The 27,151-nt window shown below is 36.1% G+C and overlaps 1 protein-coding gene across 5 annotated transcripts in view; it reads left to right on the plus strand.

The window, feature by feature from the left end:
* The window catches only part of LOC105052739 (long chain acyl-CoA synthetase 6, peroxisomal), a 40,370-nt gene extending 14,528 nt beyond the window's left edge, over window positions 1-25,842 (plus strand). The window contains exons 13-24 of one of the 5 annotated variants that reach the window (XM_073244081.1): window positions 303-391; window positions 490-587; window positions 3,254-3,383; window positions 3,517-3,635; window positions 9,302-9,425; window positions 9,512-9,598; window positions 20,997-21,100; window positions 21,175-21,260; window positions 22,826-22,867; window positions 25,111-25,197; window positions 25,281-25,367; window positions 25,455-25,842. In XM_073244081.1, the coding sequence (XP_073100182.1) occupies window positions 303-391; window positions 490-587; window positions 3,254-3,383; window positions 3,517-3,635; window positions 9,302-9,425; window positions 9,512-9,598; window positions 20,997-21,100; window positions 21,175-21,260; window positions 22,826-22,867; window positions 25,111-25,197; window positions 25,281-25,367; window positions 25,455-25,535 (1,134 nt within the window). In that variant the 3' untranslated portion in view covers window positions 25,536-25,842. Of the gene's footprint in view, window positions 1-302; window positions 392-489; window positions 588-3,253; window positions 3,384-3,516; window positions 3,636-9,301; window positions 9,426-9,511; window positions 9,599-18,803; window positions 19,102-20,996; window positions 21,101-21,174; window positions 21,261-22,825; window positions 22,868-25,110; window positions 25,198-25,280; window positions 25,368-25,454 lie in introns of those variants that run through there. The other 4 variants (XM_010933672.4, XM_073244082.1, XM_010933673.4 and 1 more) reach the window with 4 other exon arrangements.
* The last annotated feature ends 1,309 nt before the right edge of the window (window positions 25,843-27,151 follow it).

Consider the following 27,151-nt stretch of genomic DNA (forward strand, 5'->3'; position numbering starts at 1 on the left):
TAGTGTCACTCTGAGGCCCATGACTGAGATTCTAACCATGATATTTTTAGTACTTTGTCTAGTAAAATATAATATTGTAAATCATGAATACTAGCAGTATTGTTTAAGTTCAATTTATGTTTGTGTACTGCATGGGCAATAAGCAGTACTGTTTTCCCACATCTCCCTTATCACTTGATCATGTGATATTTTAGTACGTACACGCATGCAGACATGTAGATACATGCATATACATATGTACATAGATACACACTATACTTTGTTGAATGTCTTATCTATTAATCTTTGTCATCTGCTTCCAGGACAATTTGAAATTAATGGATGACATTGCAGCTCTGAGACCCACAATATTTGCCAGTGTTCCTCGATTGTACAACAGAATATATGCTGGGTAATCTGATGGTTGTGTGCTGCATTTCATTTAAGTGTGACACTACTTGCAAGAGTTGTTTACCTTTGTACTAATTTGTAGCTTATAATTTATTACAGAATTGTAAATGCTGTAAAGACGTCTGGGGGTTTAAGGGAGAGATTATTCAATGCTGCCTACAATGCCAAGAAGCGAGCAATAGCAAATGGTAAGACATGTAAGAAAGAAGTATGTTTGGTTCCATATTAGATCAGATCTTTTGTATATCTTGTTGATAATACAATAAAACACTACAATACAACATCTGAGATGACAAACACTGTCCTAGGATTTGATAAAAATGATGGCACTCTCACATGTATATACATCAATATATACATCTAGATGTCTTTCTGTCTACGCACATACAACAGATCGACATTTATAAATGCATAAATATGTATGAACAACACATACATGCATTTGCATACGCACATAAATGTGCTTAATACAGACATACATAGATATGCATACATATATGCATGTATCAATGCACACAATATCGAGAACAAGGGCATGTGCATATGCAGACAAACTGGCTAAAAAATTGTACAGCCCATGAAAATGTGACTTTTGATCTAAAGAAGTTATTACAAGTGAAGTTTGATTAACCAATGATGACTAGGCTTAGCAAACGAGCATAAGCCCCATATCTGATTTGCCAAAAGCTATTTTTAAATAAAGCATGCAATAGAAATATTCACAGGCTCCAAGTTTGGTCTAGTGTTGGTTCTTGTTAGTGATCCAGAGGTGTAACCATGAGGAATAAGTTCTTGAAAGTTTATTTCCCAAGGTCATCTTTGGAATCTTGTTGGGATTGTTTTGTCATTTTTCTTGGATTTGTTATTACCAACTTGCGCCTGGCTAGTTTGTCATGGCAATTAGACCGCATAGCTCAGTTTTTGGTTTTGATTTCATTCTCTTCAGCTTCTCATTAGTTCATGAAAACAAATTGAGATTTTTTTTTTCCTTTATAGTTCAGACAGAACATACTCTTCCCTATTTGTGCAAAGAAAAGTATCTTATAATGCTAAATTATTTTTTTAAAAAATGCTGTTGTTTGATGCATAATTAACTGCTTACCAATTGTTAAAACTGAATACATTAGCTGAATTCTAACTCATGGCCTAGATGATTAAGACTTCTGTAGCATTTTGAAGAGAACTTCCTCTCTAGCTGTTGCAAGATCCATATCAATTAGGTTTTCTGACTTACACAAGGCTCTAAAGGCCAAACTCTTTGGGCTGGAGGCCGACCTTATTGAAGGCTGTGTCTGAAGAGAAGAGTGTAGATGACCAACTCTCCAAGCAGCTACATATTGTGGGTTGGCGATTTGGATTTCATAAGCATATCAGTTTCATTAATCTTTGGTTTCGCCATTGTCATTATAATACGGTCTTGCTATATGTTTCTTTAAACTTGATTATGATTGTGGACCAAGGTTTTAACTAGTCATATTGGCACCTATTGCCCTTGGGCCAGTATAGTGTACCTCTGGAACGCCTCCAGACCTTGTACGGACCATCTACCAACCCTTTATGGCCCCATGCTGCTCAATAGTCGGTACCTCCTATTTTGGTTATATTTTTCTTACTTGAACCAGCCCCAAGTCACACCATCTGGACCTTGTACTGTGATCAGAACCATCTCAGCCAATGACAAGTACAGGTGCATATTCACCTTTTAGATCCTCATAGTGCAACCCTGCATCAATTTGAAGTTATATTACAGATCAAGATGCTTGAGTTCATAGAAGAATTATCCATCATGGCTTGAAATTGACAACCTAACTACATAGTCCCTACAAAGATTTTAGAATGCATGTATCCAAATAATACATAGTTAGCCTACAACAGACCTTAAAACAACTCCTCACACTGGATAGATGTTTATACTGTAATATGATTCAAGGTTAGATTTGTATTCTTCTATCTAGGACATGAATACAAATGGCAGGTCCAAAAGAAGCTTGACATCATGTGTCTAGGATGTCGAATATATGTTCTCAAATGCCTATTTATTTTTATTGGTGGTCCTAATGAAATAGTGAATCTTATGAATACAGATACCAATATAGCACTAGCAAAGTGGTGGCTTTGGTAACTCTTTCAAATGTCTTACATGGATACTCCAAATTTCACATGTGGTTACCATTATCATGATGTTCTTCACCTCAACAAACATTTAAATAAATGGGTCGACACCTGACAAAGGTTGAGCTGCTTGAGCATGTTGATATGTGGATTGCAGCAAAAGAATTCAAGTCAAGAAGGGTGTAAAATTGTCTCTGGTACTTGTCAAGAAGGTGGTGCAGCCCCCTGGGTCTTAATCAAATTATTGCTATGACAAATCACAACAGGATATTGGGTTTTATGATATTGATGGTTCAACTGCAAGGAAAGATTTTGTTGGTAGTTCTCTTGAATCTTGACCACATATGTTCAAAATCAAATTGTGATATATATTGTATATAACAATCAAATCAGAAGTGGAAAGATCGACAGAGAACTGAGTTGGTAATATTTATAAGAAGAGTATGATTTTTGTTTAGTGTGTTGCTCGGTTGGGAGGAGGGGGTGGGAGTTGTACTGGATGGGCTCATGGGTAACCTAGAACTGTCATTATGCCTTCAGGTCAGTAGGTTTCCTTGTAAAATATTATTCAATATATGTTTGCAACTTTGCATGTCAACTTATTTTGAAGGGCTAAACAAAGCATAGCTGTTAATTGTACAACCAGTACTTGTCAGTTCTAGAATGCATGTTCAGTCATGCTTTATAGATACCATTCAGTTTATTTGTATGCTGATTCTTTGTAAGTCATGCTTGCATTCTATTCCTTCAGGCAAGAATCCATATCCAATGTGGGATAAACTAGTTTTTAACAAAATAAAAGAGAAACTTGGAGGACGGGTCCGGATTATGACTTCAGGTGCCTCTCCATTGTCATCAGATGTCATGGATTTTTTGAGAATGTAAGCTAATTCTCCATATCTCGAATTTTATCTGTTTATATAATAATTTATTAGTAAATCTTTTTTTAATGCAACTTAAAGTTAGTAGATTGTTCCTTAGAAATAAAAGTATAAAAGGTTTGCAATCTTCCAGATGTTTTGGTGGCATGATTTTAGAAGGTTACGGAATGACTGAGACAGCTTGTGTCATAAGTGCAATGGATGAAGGTGACCTGCTTACTGGTCATGTTGGCTCTCCAAATCCTGCTTGTGGTGAGCTTTGTTTCATGAACTGAAAGAAAAAAAATATTATGCCATAGCCAACGCTGCTAATCCAACTTATCTTCATTTCTGATATTTTTTGCTTCTGAATGTATTAATTCATGGAATGCCATACCAGGCCGAATCGACCGGTATACCCTGTACAGTATCAGTCTCGTACTTGTACGTTATCTCAGACCGTACCAACACTTGGTATATGCTATCCATATCCTACTGAACTGCATACCGACACTGTTATAAGATGGTACCAATATGTCCAGTATCGAGACAACGAATCTTGCTTTATGGATTATTATTCTCATGTAATATGTTATGGTAGGCTGTGTTTTAGTAATAGACAAAAGTAAAGGGGACTGCCAAGATGCTTGGATAGCAACCTATTAGCTGGAACACTTTCAAAGATTTTTGATTTCATTCCTATAGTTTTTTTCCACCTTGTAATTCTGACCCTTCATATATTGGTAGTGGCATCATCTCATAAAAATAACATAGAAAGCTGATCATGCCTGAAAAATGTTTCTTTTTTTTTTTCCTCCGAACGAGTTTCAAACCTACGTTATTTATTTATTTTTTTTTTGGGGGGGGGGGGTGGGGGTGTTGGTTAACTAAACAAAGAACGGATTACAGTAGTTATTTGAGTCCAACATTAAAGAGTTATCTGAAATCAGAATAGATGAAGTTTCTCAATAATGTTGAATGGAAAATGCAAAATGGTTCAAACTTCAAACCATTATATTGATACAAGTGTAGGCCTTAGAAATTGAAATTAGCTTAAAAAAGTTACTTGGGCTTCCTTCTCTGTATTCTATTAATGGAAATTATTTAGGATGCTAATTTCTTGGACTGGATTACAAATTTTAGTTTTGGTTTTAGAATAAAAAGATTGTGCTTCATGCTTGCTTCAAAATCATATAAAAATAAATTATAACCAATAAGTTAGTTGATATGTCTGCAAAAACTAAATTGAATATGGTATTTTGCTGAAATAATGATGGATATTTAATGAAAAACGTGGATCTTAAAGTTCTGTTGTTTATATAACAATGAACAAAAGATCCTTAGAAAATTGGTTGATGGACAGGGTCATCTAATTTTGCAAACACATGGGCTGACCATGCCTATGGATATTCTCTTTATAATTGGTTGTGTTAGTGAAATAGAGGCACCAAACTAATAAAATGGGGGGATTATTTTTGAGCAAGTTAAAGGAGCTTCTACAAAAGGGTAGATCAACCATTTTTTTAAAAAAAAAAAAATACTGTTAGTGATTTTTTTTCTTTTTGTTCTGTTCATGTGTTTTTTTTGGAATTTAAACCATCCAAAATTTTAAGATTTGAACTCGATGTTTAAAAAAAACTAGTTTTCAGATTTGCCTTGAAAGAGAAGAGGGTAGAGGTCTAGATTGCATCTAGATCATGGCTATACATATGGAGGTGAGAGGGCAATTGATTGGTAATGAAAAATAATGTTTTAACTGGATTAAGAAGCAAGGAAGATAAGCTATGCAGTTGGGTTGGAAAAGGCAAGTCAAGTGGCTTTTTAAAAAAAGGGCTCAATGCGTGCAGATGTATGCGAAGAGTGTCGGTTAATATAATTCATGTTGGTTGTTTACTTGATAATTCTCCACTCTCACTTTTTGAAAATTAGTCTTCATATTTGGAATTGTCAATGTTTACATATTGTAAGCCTTATTGATTTTTTTTAAAATTTTGATGTTTAGGTTATTCATTTTTTTTGAATAACTTTAATTAATTAGTCATTTAATTTTACATGTTCTCAGATTCGGCTTGTGAGATTCATCATAGTTGATCATTATGTTTGAGTAATTTGATATTGTGTGACGGCATATAAGTGAAGTGATTCAAGAAGCTTAAATACTACCAAAGTACAACTATTCTCATCTTTTTTTGTTTTAAGTTTGTGTATATAAAACACACTTACTTAGCTACTTGTTTTGGTCTTTTTGGGTTAGCATATGGAATTTCTTACTTATCATATTTATTTAATAGCTACCTCTCATATGTTTTAAGTTTTTAAATATGTTCATTTTTTACCATATGTAGAATACAACTAAACATTTTGACATACTTGAGTCTAAATTTAATTTTAAAATTATATATTCACTTATCAGGATAGTTCACATTCTTGATGTTACTATAACACAAATCCTTTCTCACTTGTACTTCTTATTTTATATGTCAAATAATTTTATTTTTATTTTATTTATCCTGTTCTTATAGCTTGAAAGTTAAATTCAGTTTTTCTTAGTCTTCCTCCATATCATGGGGTTATTTTGTATCATTTTGTTCAATACTTTTATCGCAATAAAGCTTAGTTTTCAACGAAGGATATATTGTTTTATCTTGCATGTCATGGAGATATTGGACCAAATGAGCACATATCCCATACAGAGAATGTTTGTGTTGTTGTTAAAGACATATTTGGTACAAATATTAAAAAATTACAAGTTGTGTTTTGTGAAACAGAATAATAACGCATGCAAGATTGGTCAATTGGGCATGGACTTTTAATGGCTTCACCTAGGTGCTTGGATCTGCATAAGCAATTCAAATTCAATGCCAATTATGTGGGGAAATTGAGTTAATTTCGTCCAGGGAAGTGTGGGCAAAGGCGATGTTATAGGAAATTACTGAGAAAGTCCATGATCAACTATATTCTATAAATGCCAATGTGTTGTTGTTGTTGTTGTTGTACAGATGCCCTGCAGTATTTGCTGAAGTCTAAGTACATGTCTAATAACTTGGACATTTGATTATTACTAAATTTGATATAGACATGTGCATTACTTCCCCATGAAATTGTAAAAACCCAGCATATAACAAGAAATATACATTTACATTTGTACGTGTGTAACCCTTGAAACTGTGGAATGTGCTAGTGCTGTCAAGTATCATTTTTTGTGACATTTGGGTTTTAGTATTATTTAGTTATAAAAGAATTTATGAAACTCTAAGATTTGAGAAACATCATAGCATTTAAAAGTTGAATTTTTTAGTTAGAGCCAAAAACCAAGGGTTTGAGCTGGATTGGGAAACTTGCTATTCTTGATTATTTGAAATGTTTAAGTGTTTTCAGTAAATTTGAATAGGTGTACTTCCTTGTGGGCCCCACATTGCCCATAGACCTACTTAATGTGTGGGGAACTAACCTAATCAAGTGGTGATGATGATGATGATGTTGATGGTGATGCTTTTTTTTTCCCTTCCAAAATCTGTGGTTTTTCCATTTAAGTAGCACTTCCTCCTTTTGAATCGAAGTCTGCTTTGTGAAGCCTAGATCTTCTCTTGAATAAGTTACTTTTCAACCAATCCAACCAAAATCATGTATTAGAAATATAAATCCTGGATAGTTTTCAAAGCTTAGAGTTTGTTCTATGCTTTTTAAATTTTGTGTCATTTTGAAGTTTACTTGAAATTTCAATCTATTTTTGACTCCTACATTACTTGTTCTCGTTAGAGCATATTTTAAGTGTTTTATAAGGTATTTATGAAGTTTGTAAATTGAAAAATATAATAAAGGTGAGACACTTATGTGGATCCTTAGCTATATGGTGTATCAGCCTCATTCAAATAATTAATGAGGATTTGTTCTAACCTTTGGCTAGGTGGTGTATATGGCCTCACTTGATTTATTGATGAGGATTTATATGGACCCTTGGTCAAAAGGTGTATGAGGACCTCGAGGATTTTCTATGGCCTCATTTGCAATGAGGATTTCTGTGGCTCGAAGATATAAGTGTGAAAGATTGTATCACACTAAATGAAACAAGATTTGCTGTGTCAATATTGCGGTTTGGATCAGTCGGCCTGCGACATGATTCGGTACGCCCCCATACCATTCCCCACCAGGCTCGAACTGACCCAACAGGGTGGAGGGAGAAGATAGGAAAAGAGAGAGGGAGAGAGAGCCTCTAGAGGCTGTCGGAAGCCATTGGAGGGTTGCTGCATCCATTGGAGGGCTAGCAAGGAAAAGGGGAGGGAGAAGGAGTGAGGGAGAGAGAGCCTCCAGAAGCCTGCGGAGGCCACTGGAGGGCCGAAGGCGGCTGATCAAAATAGGGGCGGATGCCCCTCTTTCGTCTTCTTTTTTTTTTCTTGCGATATCGGGTGGGTTCCACAATCATTGATATAAAATGTGAGTCGTTGAATTTGAAATATACATTATTTTTGGCTGTTGATTTTGAAGAAGTGTTTGACTTGTGAATTTTGTGTAAACTATTTGAATTCTTTCTAAACTTGACCTTTCATAACATCCTATTCTTATTGATAATTTTGCTTTTGAGATTTCGTAACAAAATGATTTCACTGAATTTGGCCTCGAGTTTTTCAATGAAATTATTGTCCTATGTTTTGTTTCAAGCAATGTTCGCCATCTTGGTACTAGAACCCATAGTGGTGCCATCCTATTACAGTGTTGGTATGCCGGTTTGGGGGCTAGTTTAGCATATCGAGTGTTGGTACGTCTCCATACTGCGTACATGTTCATTACCGGTATGGTATTGTCGGTATGCAACAATACTGATGGGAACAGCAAACCTTTTCCCGGTCATATGTTTCCGAGTGCACCTTTTGGTTCTTTGGTCATGGCCATGCTAAGAGTGTCCTTGTTTGTTTTCAACCTTTTGGTTCTTTGGTGATGCTAAGAGTCTCCTTATGGAGCTTTGTCATTCATTCCTTTTATTATATAATTTTTTAAAGTGATTATCGAGAGATCTGGTAGACTTATTAGATGGAGTGGACTCAACATTTTGCATTTTCCTTTTCAGACTTCGTGTAGTGTCGACAATGTCTCATTTTGTGTTTTTAGTTGCTCGTGTCTGTGAAGGTTCAGTATTTTGTGTTTGACTGTTTAATTTTTTTTTTCCAGTGGATTTTACCTAAGAAAAATTGATTATAATACATTCCATTGCTCAAATTAGTTCGATCATATTGATTCTTTTAAGAATGTTGAATATTTCAGTACTTTGATTCACTTTGATGGTCACAATTCAAGTTTTGAAAGATTTCAAATCTCGCTTCATGGTAGAAATAGAAAAAGGTTGTCTTTTTTGGTCAAGTATTTTTATAGGGGAAAGCTGTCACAAAAAAGTGTAACTCAAGTGTTTCAAAATTTGAGCTTAAGATGCAGAAGTTGTGTTCTTAAATGTTTTATTAGGATATGAGTCTCTATTATCTCTAATCTTGTGCAAAGTGGAAATAGTGATTATGTAGGGTACAAAACATTGTATTTGTAGACCGGTCCTATGTAAAGTTAAATTGCTGAATTTTCATTGTTATAAGATTTTTTTTTTTTTTGAAAGATTAAGTTATATTTTGCAAGATTATAGGGTGTGTGTGTGTTGTCAATGCAGTGAATCATAAGTTCTGCTTCAAGTTTCAAAGTCTAGTTGTACTTTGTAGCCTGAATTATATGAGTTGCATGCATGATGCTAATGCTTTAGACTATACCATGTGTTTTTCTGTGATTTTTTTTTTGACATTATTTTACTTTTAACTAATCATTTGTTTATGGTATTGAGTTTTGGATGTTTCTGATAAACTAAGAGATGATGAATTCAGGGTAATTTATTCCTAGAGCTCCTGCTGTTGTGATAGTTTATATTGGTCCTTTTCTTATTTTGGGTTTTATTTATTTCCCAGAGATCAAACTTGTAGATGTTCCTGAAATGAGCTACACATCTGATGACCAACCATATCCACGTGGAGAAATTTGTGTCAGAGGCCCTATAATTTTTCAAGGCTATTACAAAGATGATGTGCAGACGTAATTACATAGGCTTGTTTCAACCTCATATGTATGCACATAATCTATAAAAGTTAGTCTCATCAAAAGCTTAACTAATTGGACAGGAAAGAGGTAATTGATGAAAATGGCTGGCTGCATACCGGAGACATAGGGATGTGGTTGCCTGGAGGACGTCTAAAGATCATAGACAGGTAGACTTGCATAGTTTATTTGTGATAACTAAAATAGATAGAAAAAAAATCTCATAAATCCTTTTCATTTCTTGTCTTACTTTATATTCATGTCCAAAAAGATTTCTTAGTATGCGTTTTTATCATACTATCAACCTCAATGGGCTAAATTATAACCTTATATTAGCAAACTTGTGCAGATGGCTCGGTCTTTTGAATCCTATGGAGTTTAAATCAATTTTTTTTTTAAAAAACATTAAAAATTTCATATGTTAAAAAAATTCCATCGCTGAAGAATATTTAACCATCCTATAAGTCTTATGCATGGTGCAGAAAGTTTCTGTTCACTATTCATTGATTTCTCTCTTGTTGGTCTGATATAAGATATATTTTTATCTCGTTGCGATTTGACAATAATGCCTTCATGTAAGCAAATGTCATGTTATTTGAGGCATTTGATGAAACATCCTGACAATCACAGTTTGCAAAACCGGTACTGGCGGCCGTATCAGCCAGCCGGCGGTACGGTTCGGCATGCCCCTGTTTTGTTCCGAATCGAGGCGAATCGACGAAGGAAAATAGAGCCGAATCGGAGAAGAAAAAGAGAGAAAGAGAGAGAAATAGAGAGAGAGAGAGGAAGAAAGAAAAAGAGGGAGGGGGGTCCGTCGGAGGGGCCGTCGGAGGGCCTTCGACGGGCCATCGTGGCCTGCGGGCGGCGTTTACGCCCTCTGCGATTTTGCAGCGTGAAACAGAGGCGATCCGCCCTTGTTTTCTGTTTTTTTTTTTTAATTTTTTTTAATGAAGCCGGCACTGGGTTTGCCGACAAACCTAGTGCCGGCTTCATTTAAAAAAAGATTTTTAAAAAAAAATTGAAAAATAGGGGCGATCTACATCGTGAAGCCGCGGGAGGCGTTTACACTGCCCGACGGCCATGACAGCCTGTCGGAGGCCCTCTGGCGGATCCCCCTCCCTTTTTTTCCTCTCTTTTTCTCTTTTTCTCTCTTTTCTTTTCCGGCACCGGCATGTACCGTTTTCCACGGTGAATCCGTCTCAGTTTTCCGTCGGTACGGTTCGACACGTCCCATACCGGGTGGTTCGGCCCGATACGGCATTCTTTGCTAACAATAATACTAACAATCACTTAGATTGTGTAAAATAGACTACTAAACAAGTGCTATTGCAAAGAAAAAAATCATAGTATCTCGAGGCAATTACCTTAAAATAAGGGATACTCAACAGTTTTCCATTTCGCTTTTTGTAGATTCATCCCTTCTGTTCGAAAGTCATTGATCTTGTTTCTTTAGGGTAGAGATATATTATTATACTCATTTATCAAATAAAAGACAACTTTACTCTGTTATTGTAGTTTTCTCTGATTTGTCATTTCTTTTTATCTTAATATATCCTTCTTGCTTGTTTGGTGCTTGCTCTATAAGGCTTAATAAAAGAGTGAGCAAAGTTGGTTTAGATGACAAGTTTATGCATATAAAAAATGATGGAGCAAATTTACGATTCCTCTCCTCAACTGTGTCAGTTGTTGATTCTATTAGCAAAGCTGTGGTAGGAAATCGATACTTATTATACTATTCTAGGAGAATCGTCTGACCTAATTTATAAATGACATCATTTTTAGAGGACTCTAGCTGATATTTACTCATTGAGAGTTCTTCATACATATGTGAGGAAAAATATCATCTATGAGGAAAAATATAATCTTGTTATTTCCTCTAAGTATGGGTCAATATTTAAAACGAGCAACAAAAAATGGTAAGTATAACCATACAAAAGTGGTAAGTGTGGCTGTACAAAAATAATAAACAACTATAGAATATATACAATAAGAGAAGAGAAATCAGAGGAGAATATTCAAAGATTGTATTGCTGGTTGTGACAAATTCTCTTGATAGATTTTCTAGTTTGCCGAGATTATAGTTGTTCTTTGAGTGTCGAGATCTTGGCTTAATTCTATCTTTTTTGATTTGATTCTATGAGATCAATATGATTTTGGCTTATTTGTCAGATTTACTTGAGATTTGTGGTATTCTAACACTCTCCTTCAAGCTGGTGAATAGATATCTTCCATTCCAGCTTGCTAGTAATTTTCTGAAATGTTGTTGTAGGTAGTCCCTTAGTTAAAACATTGGCCAGCTAATTATCTATGGCATATAAGGAGTACTAATCAAGCCATTCTCCAACTTCTCTTTTATGAAATGTCTGTCTATTTCAATGTGTTTAGTTTTGTCCTATTGAATAAGATTATGTGCATGTTGATAGCAGATATGTTATCACAATATAATCTCATAGTTCCTTCTCTCTTAATTCTGAGATCATCCAGAATTATCTTCAGCTACAAAAGTTCACAAATTTCGTGAGCAATAGCTCTAAATTTGGCTTCAGCACTGGATCTTGCAACTACATTTAGCTTTTTACTTCTCCATGTCATCAAATTACCTCCCAGGGAAGTGCAATAGCCGAACGTCGATCTTCTATCCAACTGAGATCCTGCATAGTCCGCATCCGTGTAGGCTTCTAGTGTCAGTTCTTTTCTTTTCTAGAATAAAATCTCTTTTCCTGGTGTAGCTTTGAGATAATGAAGAATTCTGTAAATTGCTTGCAAGTGTTCCTCCTTCGGATTATGCAAGAATTGACTTACCACACTCACTGAGTAAGCTATATCCGGTCTTGTATGGGAGAGATAAATTAATCTTCCAACATGTCTTTGATATCTCCCTTTATCAATTGCACTACTTCCTTCTATCCTACCTATTCTATGGTTCGTATCAATAGGAGTGCTTGCTATCTTACTGTCGAGATTTTCTGTTTCTTTAAGAAGGTCTAGCACATACTTTCTTTGAGATATGAAAATGCCCTTTCTAGAGTATGCCACTTCAATGCCTAGAAAGTATTTCAGCTTTCCAAGTTTTTTGATTTCAAACTCTTGAGCTAGATGTTTTCGAAAATTTTTTTTTCAGTTGCATCATTTTCAGTCACAATGATATCATCTACATACACTCGTAGAACTGTAACTTCACCTTTAATTGAATGTTTGATCTCTTTGATTTTGTTTGTATCCCATTCTCAACATAGTCTTTGTAAATCTTCCAAACCATGCTTTAGGAGACTATTTCAAGCTATACAATATTTTTTTCAACCAATAAACCTTATCTGCTCCAAAATTTTCATTAAATCAAGACGATGGCTCCATGAAAACCTCCTCCAAGTCTCCATGTAGAAACACATTCTTAATATCAAATTATTATAGACACCAACCAAACATAGCAGCAAGGGATAGTAATATCCGTACGGTATTCATCTTTGCCATAGAGGCAAAGGTTTCTTGATAATCCATCTCATAGGCTTGAGTATACCCTTTTGCCACTAATCTAGTTTTGTACCTCTCAAGAGATCCATTAGCTTTATATTTCAATGTGTAAAACCCATTTGCATCTTATTGGTTGTTTTCCTTTAGGTAGAGTAACAATCTCCCATGTCTTATTCTTCTCTAATGCATTCATTTCCTCTTTCATAGTTTGTACCCAATTTCTATCCGTTAATGCCTTTTGTATGGTTTTAGGGATGTCAATCAAATTTAGGGTAGTGAGGAAGCTTCTGTATTGTGGGGATAGTCTATGGAAGGACACAAACTGTGAAATTGGATGTTGGGTGTATTTTTTGATGGCTTTTCTTAGAGCAATTGGTAGGTCTAAATCTTCATGGATAGATTCCTTAGGATTAGACTCATTGATAAAGGAAGAAAGGGGAATAGTTTCTTTACTTGATTCTGGTTCAGACTCATGGATTTGTATCAATTCTGGAATGGGCTTCTTCTTTCTTGAATACTGTAGTAGTTTAGATGGTTTCGGATCTAGTTGCTGCTCGTGCCCTTCCAGGACGGTGATGTCAGATTTTGATGTAGGTTGGCAAGAAACAAAAGACGGTTGAGATGATATAGGTTGGCAAGAAATAGAAGATGGCTGAGATGATGTTTGAGATGAAAAAGAAAGCAACTGAGTACCATCGAAATCATCAAGAAGAAATCCTCCGTATTCCGTATCTTTTTTTGAACTCTTCCCCTGAAGATAGGAATATGGAGGTTGAAAGAATGATTCAGTTTCACTAAAGGTGACATCCATGGAGATAAACATGTTCTGAGTTGAAGCATGATAACGTTTGTAGCCCTTTTTAGTATTTGAGTACCTCATAAACATACATTTTAAAGCTATAGGATTGAGTTTGCCTCTATTTTGTTGGTGAATATGGACATAGGAGACACATTCGAACACTCTAAGTCAAGGTATGCTGAACCGATACTGTTGGCCATATCGGTCGGCCGGCGATATGGTTTGATACGGTTTCGTACCGTACCGAACCGACAAAGGCAAGTAGATCCGAATCGAAAAAAAGAGAGAGAGAGAGGAGGAAGAAAGAAAAAAAAGGAGGGGAAGGAGCCGGCGGGGCCGTCAGATGGCCTTTGGTTGGCCGTCGTGGCCGTCGGAGGGTGCAGTCTATGCACGCGGTGCCGCGGGCGTGAAACAGGGGCGTTGCTCCTGTTTCGCAAGTTCTTTAAAAAATATAGTTTTAAGTGAAGTCGGCAAATAGTTTGTCGGCTTCACGATTTTTGTCTTTTTTTAAAAAAATTTCTTAAGTCGGCAGTTGCCGACTTCATAAGTTTAAAACCAAAAAAAAAAAGAAAAACTGAAACAGACGACCGTCTGTTTCGAAAAAAAGAAGGGGATGGAGCCGTGGAGGGGCTTCGCCCGCTCGACCGCCCTCAGGCCATCGATGTCGGCTCATCGGCCATCGAGGGCCTCACGATGAAGGTACCGTCCGTCCGATAGGTTTCTCTCCCCGAGCACTCTCTCTCTCTTTCTCCCTCTCTTGAAAGCTCTATCAGACGATACGAAGCTCGGAAGCCCTCAGACGACCGTAGTCGGCCACCGTCGGCCTCTGGCGGCTCCTACCTCCCTCCTCTTTCTCTCTCTTTCTCACTTTTCTCTTTTTTCCTTCCATACCGTCGGTGTACCAAATTTACCGATCAAATCGTGCCGGTTCTTCGTCGGTTCGGTACGATACGGGGTGTACCGGCCGGTTCGGCACAGTATGGCAAACCTTGCTCTAAGTGGTAGGTTATTGAAAAAATGAAATTCAGGATGAAATTCTGACAATACCTGAATAGGACCTTTATTGCTTAGGAGGCTAGAGGGTATCCTATCTATCAAGTAAGCTGCTGTTTGGACTGCCTCTCCCTAAAATCTTTTTGGAACATTGGATTGAAACAGAAGTGTTTGGGTAACATTGAGTAAGTGTTTATTTTTTCGCTCAGTTATCCCATTTTGTTGGGGTGTGTCAACACAAGAAGACTCATGGATAATTTTTTCTTTCTTAAAGAAAGTAAAAAATGTGATTAAAATAATCCCTTGCATTATTAGATCTAACTCATTTTACAAAAATTCCAAACTGAGTTTTTATCATGTTGTAAAAAATGGGAAAGATATTGCTTACTTCAGACTTCTTTATTAAATATAGCCATGTAGTTCTAGTGCAGTCATTGATAAAAGACATAAACCACTTATCCCTGGTGAAGTTAGGAATTTTAGATGGGCCCCAAACGTTAGTATGCACTAAGAAAAAAGGTTGAAAGGACTTTGTATTACTCAAAAGAAATGACACACGATGGTGTTTAACAATTTCACAAGTGTCACAATGAAAACTTTCCACAGCAATATTTTTGAAAAGCAAAGAAAACATGATTTTGAGTAGCTGAAAAGGTGGATGGCCGAGATGAAAATAGTGAAGCCAAATTTTAGATTTCTTTGAGGAGCCAGAATTAATTGAAGAAGTACTTCACGAAGAGTAGGAGAGGGTTAATCGAGTACCTTTATCCATAGAACTACTGACTTCTTCAAGATAGTAGAGCCTATTCCATTCTTTAGCAAATCCAATCATCCTCCCTGTAACCTGATCCTGAAAGACACAATGAGTGGGAAAAAGGATTGTCTGACAATTTAAGTCTTTAGCAAGTTGATGAATGAAAACAAGATTGGTGGATAGTTTAGAAATATGTAGCATATTTTATAGAGCGAAGGAGTCAAATTTATGGTGTCCTGATCCGCAATGGTTATAGGAGAACCATCAGCAACAGTAGTTTTTTTATTCCCTGGACATGGTTTATAAGTTTCAAATTTAGTGGAGTTATGTGTCATATGATCGGTGGCTCCAGAGTTTATGACCCAAGAGTTAAAGTGGGTGGAGTTGTCAGCATTAAAGGTTTTAAAAACAAGGCACTTACCAGATTGAGCCAATGAACATGAGCTAGATGAATTAGAGAGGGATTTAAGAAAATCTCATAGTTTTTCAATCTCTTGTTGAATTCTCTGAATTCATCACCATCAGGGATTGATTTTTCTTGAGAGGTATCTTCCTTGTTTGTGAAGTTGGCCTGACTTCTCTACCATCCTTTAAATCCTCCATTTCGACTAGGGACTTGTGCTTTTCCATGAAGCTTAAAACAGATTTCTTTTGTATGCTGGGGCTTTTTACAATAGGTATACCAGAGCCCATCTCGATTGGACTGTTTAGAGGAATGATTATCAGTGGTTCTGTCACCTTACCCTTTCCTAAAGTTATTAAACTTCTTTCATCTGCAACCTTCACAGAGACCATAGCTGAGCTTTTGGAAATCTGTGATTCCAGCATGACAGTCCACCGACTTTCCTCAGCATATATGATGAAGAATACTTCATTCAGTAACGGCAGCCATTTTTTTCCAAGAATCTGAATCCTAACTTGATCAAACTCTGCATTAAGTCCTCCAAGAAATTCAAAAATCAAATCCCATTTCACCAAACTCAAAAGGGCTTTGGTATCCTCACTGCATAGCATCTTAATATCTTGATAATGGTCTAATTCAAGCTAAAAACCATTCATCAGGTTATAATATTCCGTAATCGAAAGAGTGCTTTGCTTGGTGATTGAAATCTTCGTCTTGATCTCATAGATTATAGTGGCATCCTACATCTTGGAGTATGTTTGACGAACCATTTTTCATATATCTCTAGCAGTAGAAAGAAACATACAGTTCTTACTGATATTGGGTTGCATTGAATTCCATAGCCAGGACATGATCATTGAGTTTTTCTCATCCCACGTAGGAAACTTTGGATCATCAGCACTAGGTCTAGCCTCGTTCAAATGATGAAGTTTTTCTCTCCTCTTAAGGAATATCTTAATAATCTGCGATCATTGGAGATAATTCTTCCCATCAAGTCGATAGGAAGGATTCATGTTTTAGAGCTCTCCATTTGGTCCATTCGGTAAAGATCCAAAAGTTGGTCCAGTAAAATTATTGGCCACGGTTTCAGAGGTTTCCGACATTTGTAGAAGAACAAAGAAACAAAAAGATCAAGAGAAGAAACAACCAGACATGAATGGTAAAGATAGAGCCGTAAAGGTAACCGAGGAAGATCTAATCGACAATAAAGGCACGACCAGGCAAGGTTTGCCGTCTCGATACCGACGGCTGTTTCAATCGACTGGCGATATAGTTTGGTATGATTCCGTACTATGCCGAACCGGCAGCGAATCGACGAAGGCACCGAACCCGAATCGAGAGAAGAAAAAGAGAAAGAGAGAGAAATAGAGAAAGGGAGGAAGAAAGAAAAGGAGGGAGGGGAAGGAGGGGGCGGCGCCGTCGGACGGCCTTCGACTCGCTGTCGTGGCCGTCGGACGGCGCAGTCCATGCGCACGGTGCCGTAGGAGTGAAACAGGGGCAACGTCCCTGTTTCACGATTTTTTTTTTTAAAATCAAAACTTACGTGAAGCCGGCAAATGGTTTGCCGGCTTCATTGATTTTAATTTTTTTAGAAAATCTTTTAAACAGTGAAGCCGTCTAATGGTTTGCCGGCTTCACTATTGATCTTCATTTTTAAAAAAGGGTTCGCATGAATAGGGGCAACAGCCCCTGTTCCATGACCGCGACGCCGTCCACGCCGCTTCCGCCACCCTCCTCCGATCTCGACGAAGCCCGCATCTGCAACCGCGATGCCGTCCACTCCTATCTCCGATGATCTCCCCCATTCTCTCTCTCTTTCTCGCTCGTTTCAAAGTCCTATCGGGCGAATCGACGAGTTGCGGATGCTTTCGCGGCCCTCCGGTGGCCGCAACGGGCCACCCCCGGCCTCCAGCGGCTCCCGCCTCCCTCTCTCTCCTCCCCTCTCTCTCTCTTTCTCACTTTTCCTCTCTTTTCCTTCCTCCATCGGTATACCATTTGAACCGATCGAATTGTGCCGATTCCCCATCGGTCCGGCTCGGTACGGGGTGTACCGATCGGTTCGGCATGGTATAGCATTCCATGTGATCAGGAATAATTGGTGATGAAGACCGATAACTCAGCAATGAAGGCTAACGAAGAAGAAAAGGCCCAAAGACGAGAGCTCTGATATCATGAGAAAAATTATAATCTATGAGGAAAAATATAATCTTGTTGTTATTTCCTCCAAGTATGGATCAATATTTAAATACAATGAGTCACAAAAAATTATAAGTATGACTATACAAAAGTGGTAAGTGTGGCTGTACAAAATTAGTAAACAACTATAGAATATATACAATAAGAGGAGAGAAATCAGAGGAGAATATTCAAAGATAGTACTGCTGGTCGTGACAAATTTTCTTAATAGATTTTCTTGTTTGCCGAGATCATAGTTGACCCTTGATTGCCGAGGTCTTGGCTTGATTCTATCTTTTTTGACTTGATTCTATGAGATCAATATGATTTTGGTTTATTCAGTCAGATTTGCTTGAGATTTGCGGGATTCTAACAATATGATTGTTGCTGATTACTTTTGGTATTGGATGCATCACCTATGGTCCAGCATTTTGCTATAACCAATGTTTCTTCATTGTTCTGAAATAAGCAACAATTCTTATACTTTTTCTGTTCTTTGAAAGAAAAAAAATTTGTTTGATTGGGACCAGGATTCTTTATCTACAGAATTTAACCTCGTTTTTTGGAACTATAATACCAACACATGGTGGCCCCATTCGAGTTTAAATTTGAATGCCAAGTTTGCATCAGCTGTAGCTGATTTCGTCTACTTATCTCAACTTGGTAATCTTAGCATCTTGTTTGTCAATATCTTTCTTATGATAATAACTGCATTTTTGGATCCTATTATTAGGAATTGTATTTATATTGAAAATGTGATATCTGGTCTCAACTGTGTAGGTACCTCTTTGAATGCTAGCCCAAACCCAAAAGGCAGTCGTTGGACCCTGGACATTAGATTGATAGCCAGTCAGAGAGAAAAAGTTAAAACTAGGAAAAAGAAAAGAAAAAGAAAAACCACCACCAGACAAGGAAAAGGAGGAAACTGATGCAAACTGCTTCCTTTATAATTTCCTTGTAGTTTGCATGCCTCCTAACAAGTTTCATTCATGTTTGAGATGACTGTCTGATTTACAGGGATGAGTTTATGGCATGGCTTAAAGTAACACTGGAAAATACTGTTATAACAGCCATTATGTAGGTTTCAGTCCCCTTATAAATTTTGAGAGCTTAATAATTTCTGTTATTTACCCATTGTCCGTTATAACAGTTATTATACAGCATAAAAAAATGGCTGTCATTTAACTTAATTCATCAGATGAAAATAGTCATATTTTTACCGTTCAAAAGCATATATACTGCTAAATAGTTCCAAGAGATACTTTAAAAATAACTAGTGTCTTGCACAAATAATGGCATAATTTTTCTTATTATCGTGCTATTTCATTTTATAACAGCTGATAATGGCCATTATAACGTTGAATTGGGTTGCCCATTCTTTTTCTGGAAGGAAAGCCATTATGGCAGGCCCTGTTTTGTCCCAGAAAATCCATTCAAAAGTTTGACTGGACAAATTACAGTTGTTATTTCCATGTAGTGGTTGATAATGGTTTTGGAGCGTCCACTTGTCAGGATATTGGCGCTATAGAAGCTTTCATCTGGGTCGATTAGGCCACTAACTTGTGGACCTCAGTGGTGAAAGCTTATGATTTTTTATCTCCAAACAAAACCATAGATATGCATAAGCAAGAAAAAAAAAAAAAAAGGAAATCTTCATTCAAGTTGTAAAGTAAACTAGGTATTTTTTAAAACCAAAGTTTACCTTCCATAATCATTCAAGACACGGTGAAGATTATAAAGAAACTCTACTGGTAGCTAACATAGAATTTTTTTACTGCTTCAATATATGCAACAGATTATTCCGGTCTGTCTCTCCTTTAGCTAATCTCTAATTGGACTTCTGCTGATCGCTTCAACTGCTGTGGCATCTGCTGAGATCAATTTGCGGTCATCTGCAGTGCAGTGCATGTGGAGTTAGCAACAGGAGAAAGGGTTGTCTGTTGAAGCTGAGTGAAGAAAGAAGAATGAAAGGCGATGAATATTATTCTTAAAGATGTTAGGAGATAGGGAAATGGTAGAAAAGAAGGCTGGAAGAAGAATAGATAAAGAAGAAAGAAAGATGAGGGGTTCTCTGCTGTTAGCAGAAAAGAGTTAGCACTTAGCAGAAAAGAATATGGAAGGAAAACAATGGGAGAAAGATGAAGAGAAAGAAAGTAGAGAAATAGGAAGTAAAAGGTGGAGAATAGCTAACAAATCCATATTCGAGTTTACATATGAGCTGGCTCCATTAAATAAGAGATTTATCTTTTAATTATCTTAAAAATGGAATCCACCAATTTTACATAAACTTGTCCAGAAATATTCTGAACTTCTAATTACTTAAAGGCTAAAGCACTAAGAAGGTAGTGTGCTACTCATATAACACTTAAAGTCGGGTATGAAATCACTGCTATAAGTGGATTTTTGTCACCATGAACAACCTAAGAAAACTGTAAAAGTTAATTTGGGAATAAAAAAAAAAAAGGAACAATGACGTTAAGCTTCCTTTCTACCATTTTGACATTTTGTTTAACATATTTTTCCTGCATATGACTTAAGCATTGTTTTCTTTACCCATTTCCAGTAGCAGGTAAAAATTATTTGCATTTTGTTTTAATGCCATATGGAGTGTGAGGGACTAGATATGTGGCAGAAGGCAGTTGTTTATGTATATATAGGTGTATTTAGGCATATAAAATTGATGCTTCCACATTAAATTCTGTACTAATGTATAAAAATACAAATTCAGCACTCGTCTTTTCAAACTCCTCTTTTGTTATCTTATTTCATGGCTAAATATGTACACATCCTTGTATGTATCTGCATGCTTTTGTTTATATCTACATGCAGAGCCTGTGTATATTTGTTCGTTTTTGTGCTTGTATTCATGCATATGATATCTACTTTATCTTTACTCAGTTTGCTACTATGCTGTATGCAAACTTTATGGTTGATACTTGATACTCTACATCTGCACTTCTGAAATTATGATAGGAAAAAGAACATTTTTAAGTTGGCCCAGGGCGAGTACATAGCCCCAGAGAAGATCGAGAATGTTTATGCTAAGTGCAACTTCATTTCTCAATGTTTTGTCTATGGTAACCATCTGAATCTTGTCAGCTTTTTTATAGCTTCACAATATATGCACATTAATTGTTGTTTATTTTTAAAGGTGACAGCTTAAACTCTTGTCTGGTTGCAATAGTCTCAGTTGAGCCAGATGTATTGAAGGCTTGGGCCGCATCTGAAGGAATCAAGGTGGATCTTCTTTCTCCTGCTTTAAATTTACTGTAATAGAATTCATCCTTTCCTTCATGACTATGGACTCTCAACCTATTTAGTGTTCTGAACATTGGCACATCAATGAAAATTTCCTTTAGTGAAAATAGAGTGCACACCCCCTAAGCATGAGAGGAATTGGGTAGTAGAATTTTTTATTGGCAACAATTTTTTTATAGTAGTGGGATTTAAAGGCTAATGTTAACTATTGTGATGGTTGTGATCTAATCAATTAAAATGTTCTGTGAACAAGTCTTTCTTTAAGGGCCTCTTTGGATTTTTCAAGCGGCTAATTCATTCTCATCTTCTTCCTACACCCAAGTGATTGAGAAAGGAAAGCTCCAATGGTCGAGAGTTTTGAGAGATTGAGAGTGGGGTTCCCTTATCCTGTTTTGTTTTCAGCGTTACACTAAATCATGTTTTCATGAGAACTAATTAGTCTAGGTTTTATGGATAACATATACTGGCTGCCTCTCTTAATCAAACAAAATCTTTTTTATCACTTCTCTTTCCTCATCAACTTCAACTGAAAACCCCCACCAGAAGATCTTATCGGGCTGAAAATATCATCAGGCTTCCAAACAGGCCCTAAAAGTCAGGAAATTTAGCTCATTTAATTTAATTTTTTTAATCCAAACATGTACTCTCTGTCTTTGATGGCATATCTGTAAGTTATCAAAAAAAAGTGTCTCATGTCCCCAAACTAGGGTTTCAGATTTTCATTTTTTGATGAAATGCCTTGACTTTACAGTCACCATGCTAGCAGCATAGATTTCCTGTCTTCTTTGTCCCCTTCTAAATTCACCGATAAGTCCTCAGTGATCAACATCCTTCCGTCTTGCATTACTATTGTATCCTTCATTGTTATCTTTCTCTTTAGCTACTTTCTTAGTGGTGGTGTGTGATTCATGAAAACATATGAACTGTTTATCTTTTAAATTTTTGATAGAGGTTAGAGTTGCTGCAGAAATTTTTATGACTACCAACATTAAAAAGTTGGGACTGATGTTAGGAACAGAATTAATCAATCATTTTATCTGAAAGAAGGCACGTTTACTCACGTGGGAGTTGGTTAAAAACTTAAATATTAGTCATTTTTCAAACACAGATGTTCAAACCTTGCGAATGTAACCATAACATGAATCACTCGCTACACATGTCAAAAGTTGGGACGGCACATTCAATAGCATGAACTTGGAATATCATAGATATCTTCAAGGAGTTCTAAGAAAGCTTGAGCAAATTGAATAATCCAACTTCAGTAAATTTCTAGATTGTTCTTCTAAAGTGATCAAACTCAGGGCTGTATAATATTGTTGTTATTTTAGTGCTTGTTTCTCTACAAATTAGTGAAATTCCACATGGAGATTGATGTTAAAGTTAGCATTTGCACAAAACATTGGCTATTCCTTGCTTTTATTTCACTCTTTTTTGAAAGCAATAAATCTTAGCGACCAAATGCTCTAAATATTTTACAAACAACTCAAAAAACGAAAGGGTTTCATTGTACATATTGTTCAGTCCAGTTCTTTTTTCTTGTTCAGTTTTTGAAAACAAAAGCAACGCCAAGCAAGCCCTCGGATATGGTATATGGTTTTAAATTTCCGAACATGAGGTTCAATATCTAGTTATTTTAGCTCCATTCACCAAAGTATGATTCCATTAAGGAATTGCTTAAAATACCAGTGCAACTTCTTCTTCTTCTTTTTTGCATTCAAGAAGAGATGGGAGAATACTACTACACTAGCTATTACTCTAATTCTTTTTTTGTTTCCATTTTTTTATATGGAAGATATTTTGCGCTTGTTCAAATCAACATCTATTAGTAGCATGGTTCCTTTTGGTTTATTGCATCAATCACATATTTGAGCTATGTCTAGAGTCTAGACAGTACATCAAGATGGCAGTCCTCTCTCTCACACACAAACATACACTACTTACACACATGTTCTGCTCGCTGCATCCATTTGTATCTATTTTGACCAATCCATGATAATTGAAGGCCAACTCTTCTTCTTCTAAGTTTCTTTTAACTCGTAAAGGAAAATGAAACCAAGGAATCTTACTTTATGGATTTCCTGTTTGAAGAAGTCATCAATTGAACCATTAACAGATAATCCATGGTTATTTGGATATTATTTGTATAAATGACCTGGTGAGTCATCAATAATTGACGAGATGATGAGACTTTAGCTGGAGAAGAGGTGATCTATAAATGATCAACAGAGAAAAACTGTTCATCAATTTTTATTTTGAAGTCTTCACGTACAAGGTATTTGAGCTTCTATATGTGAGCGTGTCCCTATGTAATATCAACCCAATTCAGAACACATGGATGGACTACTGAATGGTATGAAAGCTACATTTTAGGTGCTTTTTGTTAAGATTAAATTTTGGTATGCCGTAAAATTGATTCTTTGAAGTTATAAGGTGCTAAGCTTGCCATTTTTGCTCATTGATTGAGCATGCTTCTACTTAATCTTAGGAAGGATTAATCTGAAACAAAATAAAAATATTGCTGGGAATCAAAGTGTTTAGAAAATTAGCCAGATCAATGTTTGAAGAAAGAAGATTTGGAGTCAAAATCCAAATCTCCCATGTTGTAAAGTTTAAAATGAATTTCATGTTGAATGTGTTCTTGCAGATACAACCACTGTGGAAGATAACATGACCATTTTTAATGAAAAGGTAGAAACTACAACATTAATCCAAGGGAACTGAAAGACATGGAAGCAATGGTAATTATATGGAGCACAGATTCTTATAAGTATTCAAAATTTCAAACACAAAATTAAAGTCAGCATTTGTGGATGTACAAATATAAAAAAATATGGAGGCATACAATGGAAATGAACCTAATTGCAAGCCTCAAGGGTAAATGACAGCATTTGTGGCAAAGTATTAAACCTATAAAATTTCATAGTATGCCTAGGGATGCTGCCCTCCATGTTTTGGACAAACAGTGACAATTTTCTAATTTTCTACATGATAACATTCCTATGAGCAACTTGTTTGACAAAATCATCACATTGTATGGATGCCTTTTCTTTATACATCTATCAATTCATGACTGCAGATTAAGGGTTCCATTTATGGTTTCTTTGTAACATAATTTATGCATATTGATACCCAGTAATGGTCATTCCAATAACATCCATAATATACAGTGTTATTGCTTAATTGCATAGGTATTACTAACTGTTGGCAAACTTTTTTACCTTGAGTTTTGGATTGTTTTTCAATTTGACTTTTTTGCCAATAATTTGCACATTAAAGATGAACATTATTCCCTATGTGAGGCCTTGTTTTCCTCCGCTAGTCTAAGATTCTTTTCAAGTATTAAAAATTTTTACCTGCTGACTGGCCTTCTTGGTTTCATGGTACCAATTTTAGAGGGTTGAGATCATTTTTGGTAAACAGACATGAATCTCCTCGATTCTTTTGTAGTGGCTTCATGGCCAGTCACATATGATGGGAAGGTTTCCTAGATGATAAAGGAACTTCTTGCACATGCAATTATGGATCTTAGTTAATTCTAGTTTTTTCACATAATATTTGAACCCTAGCTGATATATACACCAGCAAGCCAATTGCAAATTTTTATTTATAATTTAACAATTCATCTATACGACCAGTGATTATCCATTTCTTTCCAGAAGGTCATTATTCGTCGTATCTACTGAGTCAACAGCTAAACTTAGATTTTGATTTATGAACTGTAAATGACTTTGACATTCGTGTGCATGAGCCCTAGACTGCTGTGGAATACACATTTTTATTTCCTGTGTCTATGAATATCGTAAATAGCTATTTTATATATTCTTTGCAGTATGAAGATCTTAGAGAACTATGTGCTGATTCAAGAGCAAAGGCTGCTGTCCTTGCCGAGATGGATGATGTTGGAAAGCAGGCTCAGGTAACTCCATACCTCCTGGCTCACATATGTCTACCTTTCTGGAGTGTTAGTGGTCTTGACATTTTGTACTCCAACTGTGACAGCTGAGAGGTTTTGAATTTGCCAAAGCTGTTACTTTGACATTAGAACCATTCACTTTGGAAAATGGTCTTCTTACTCCAACATTCAAGGTAAGTCCCTTTAACCTAATTTTATTTAATCTAAGAATTATAGTTGAGAGAAGATTTACTGTAATCTAAATTTTTATCGGTTCCCAGGTTAAGAGACCTCAAGCAAAGGCTTATTTTGCAAAGGAAATTGCAGATATGTATGCTAAGTTATCTGCATCTAATCCTTGACCAAACAAACCATCATAACTCGCATCAGGATCGCCTTTTTTTTTCCAAGAAGCTGATGAGAGAACAGGAATCAGAAACAAATAAAGCCATATCTTCTACTGTAGGGATCACAATGGCTCTACCAATGACAAAACATAGGTGAAATGGATAGTATAAAGTATGAGTTGTTATGGTGGCTACCTTTTCAAGGTGTGAACGTAACGTTGTTTTCTTATGAGGGAGGTGCATGTCCCGTAATGATACTCCAGCTGTATCACTTTGACATGACTGACGGTATATGAAATAACTTGATGACTCATTGTGATCATCTTGTATCTCCAGTCCTGCTTACTCCATCTGCACTTTGACAAATACATGGTATTGTTCATGAGCTCCCTTCTAAATGTGGGCCTATAAGATTAGATTCCTTGCAACTTCTGCAGCAGTATATTTCTATATTATTATACAAAAGCCTCTAAGCTGCTCATAACTTAGTCTCTATTTAAACATATTATTTCCTGTGAAATATAAACTCTTTCTTGAGGAGATGGAAAGTTTGGAAACAGGAAAGTACATCAATTGAAGGTAATGATAGATCTACAATTCCATTCCATTGACCTCATACATCACTTATGTTGAATATTGGCCGAATACCTGAAAGCGATTGATCTTTTGTGCATGACATTCGCAAAGTAGTGACTTCTTATGGTAAGACAAATGGAGAAAAAATTTTCTTGGAGGTTATATAAATATCTTTAAAGTTTAAATGTGTATTGTTTCATGAGAAAAAGCAAATCCAACCTTTCTTAAAATCAGTATATAAATAATTTTGTAATGCAAAATCCATTATTGAAAAATAATGGCTCCAAAGGAATTTGTTATGTGAGGAATTTGGCATTACTTTTTTTTTGGATTAAATGGCATTATTGATAAATGTCGTCCTATTCAAAGGCATGGAAAGAGTTACTTAAAATGCTAATAAAAATCTTAAGCCTTATGCCCATACTCATCTCCTCCCTCTTCCTCTCTTTCCACTCCTTGCTTTTCCTTGGCTGGTCACCCCCTGCCTCTATTTATAGGCAAGGTTTATAAGCTAGTTGTGGGGGTTAGTGGGCACGTTAGATGGCTCATATACTTGTGGAGGGCGGGCTTTTATTGGATTGGGTGGTTAATCTTGCTGTTGACTCAATAGGGAGGATATTAACTGGACACAGTACATCAAAGTAAGAAAGTACCCCTACGTAGATTGCATAAAGATGATTATTAAAAAGAAAAAAAATCTTAACAATTAAAAGTTGATTTATTGGTTCCAATGGGAACTACATGTTTTGATCGCCGGGTGAAACAATTTACATTTGAAAGTGCTAGGTCATTTCTTACATCTTAGATTTCATAAATTTGAATATTACCAAAGCATCATTAAAATCCGTAAGTCCGGTAAAGAGAGTATTACAAACTGGTCTCTAAAACACATCAGTTTTTAGCACTTAGAATATTTAATGGAGTCATTCATTTCCAAAGGCTACATTCACATATACATATATGGGTATTTCTACTTATAGGTTGAGTTGTTACATTGTAACCAAGAAAAGCATTAGAATTCTTACCATCATTTGTTTAATCCTAGTTCTTTGTTT

This window comes from Elaeis guineensis, chromosome 10, assembly GCF_000442705.2.
Source record: "Elaeis guineensis isolate ETL-2024a chromosome 10, EG11, whole genome shotgun sequence".
Taxonomy (NCBI): domain Eukaryota; kingdom Viridiplantae; phylum Streptophyta; class Magnoliopsida; order Arecales; family Arecaceae; genus Elaeis; species Elaeis guineensis.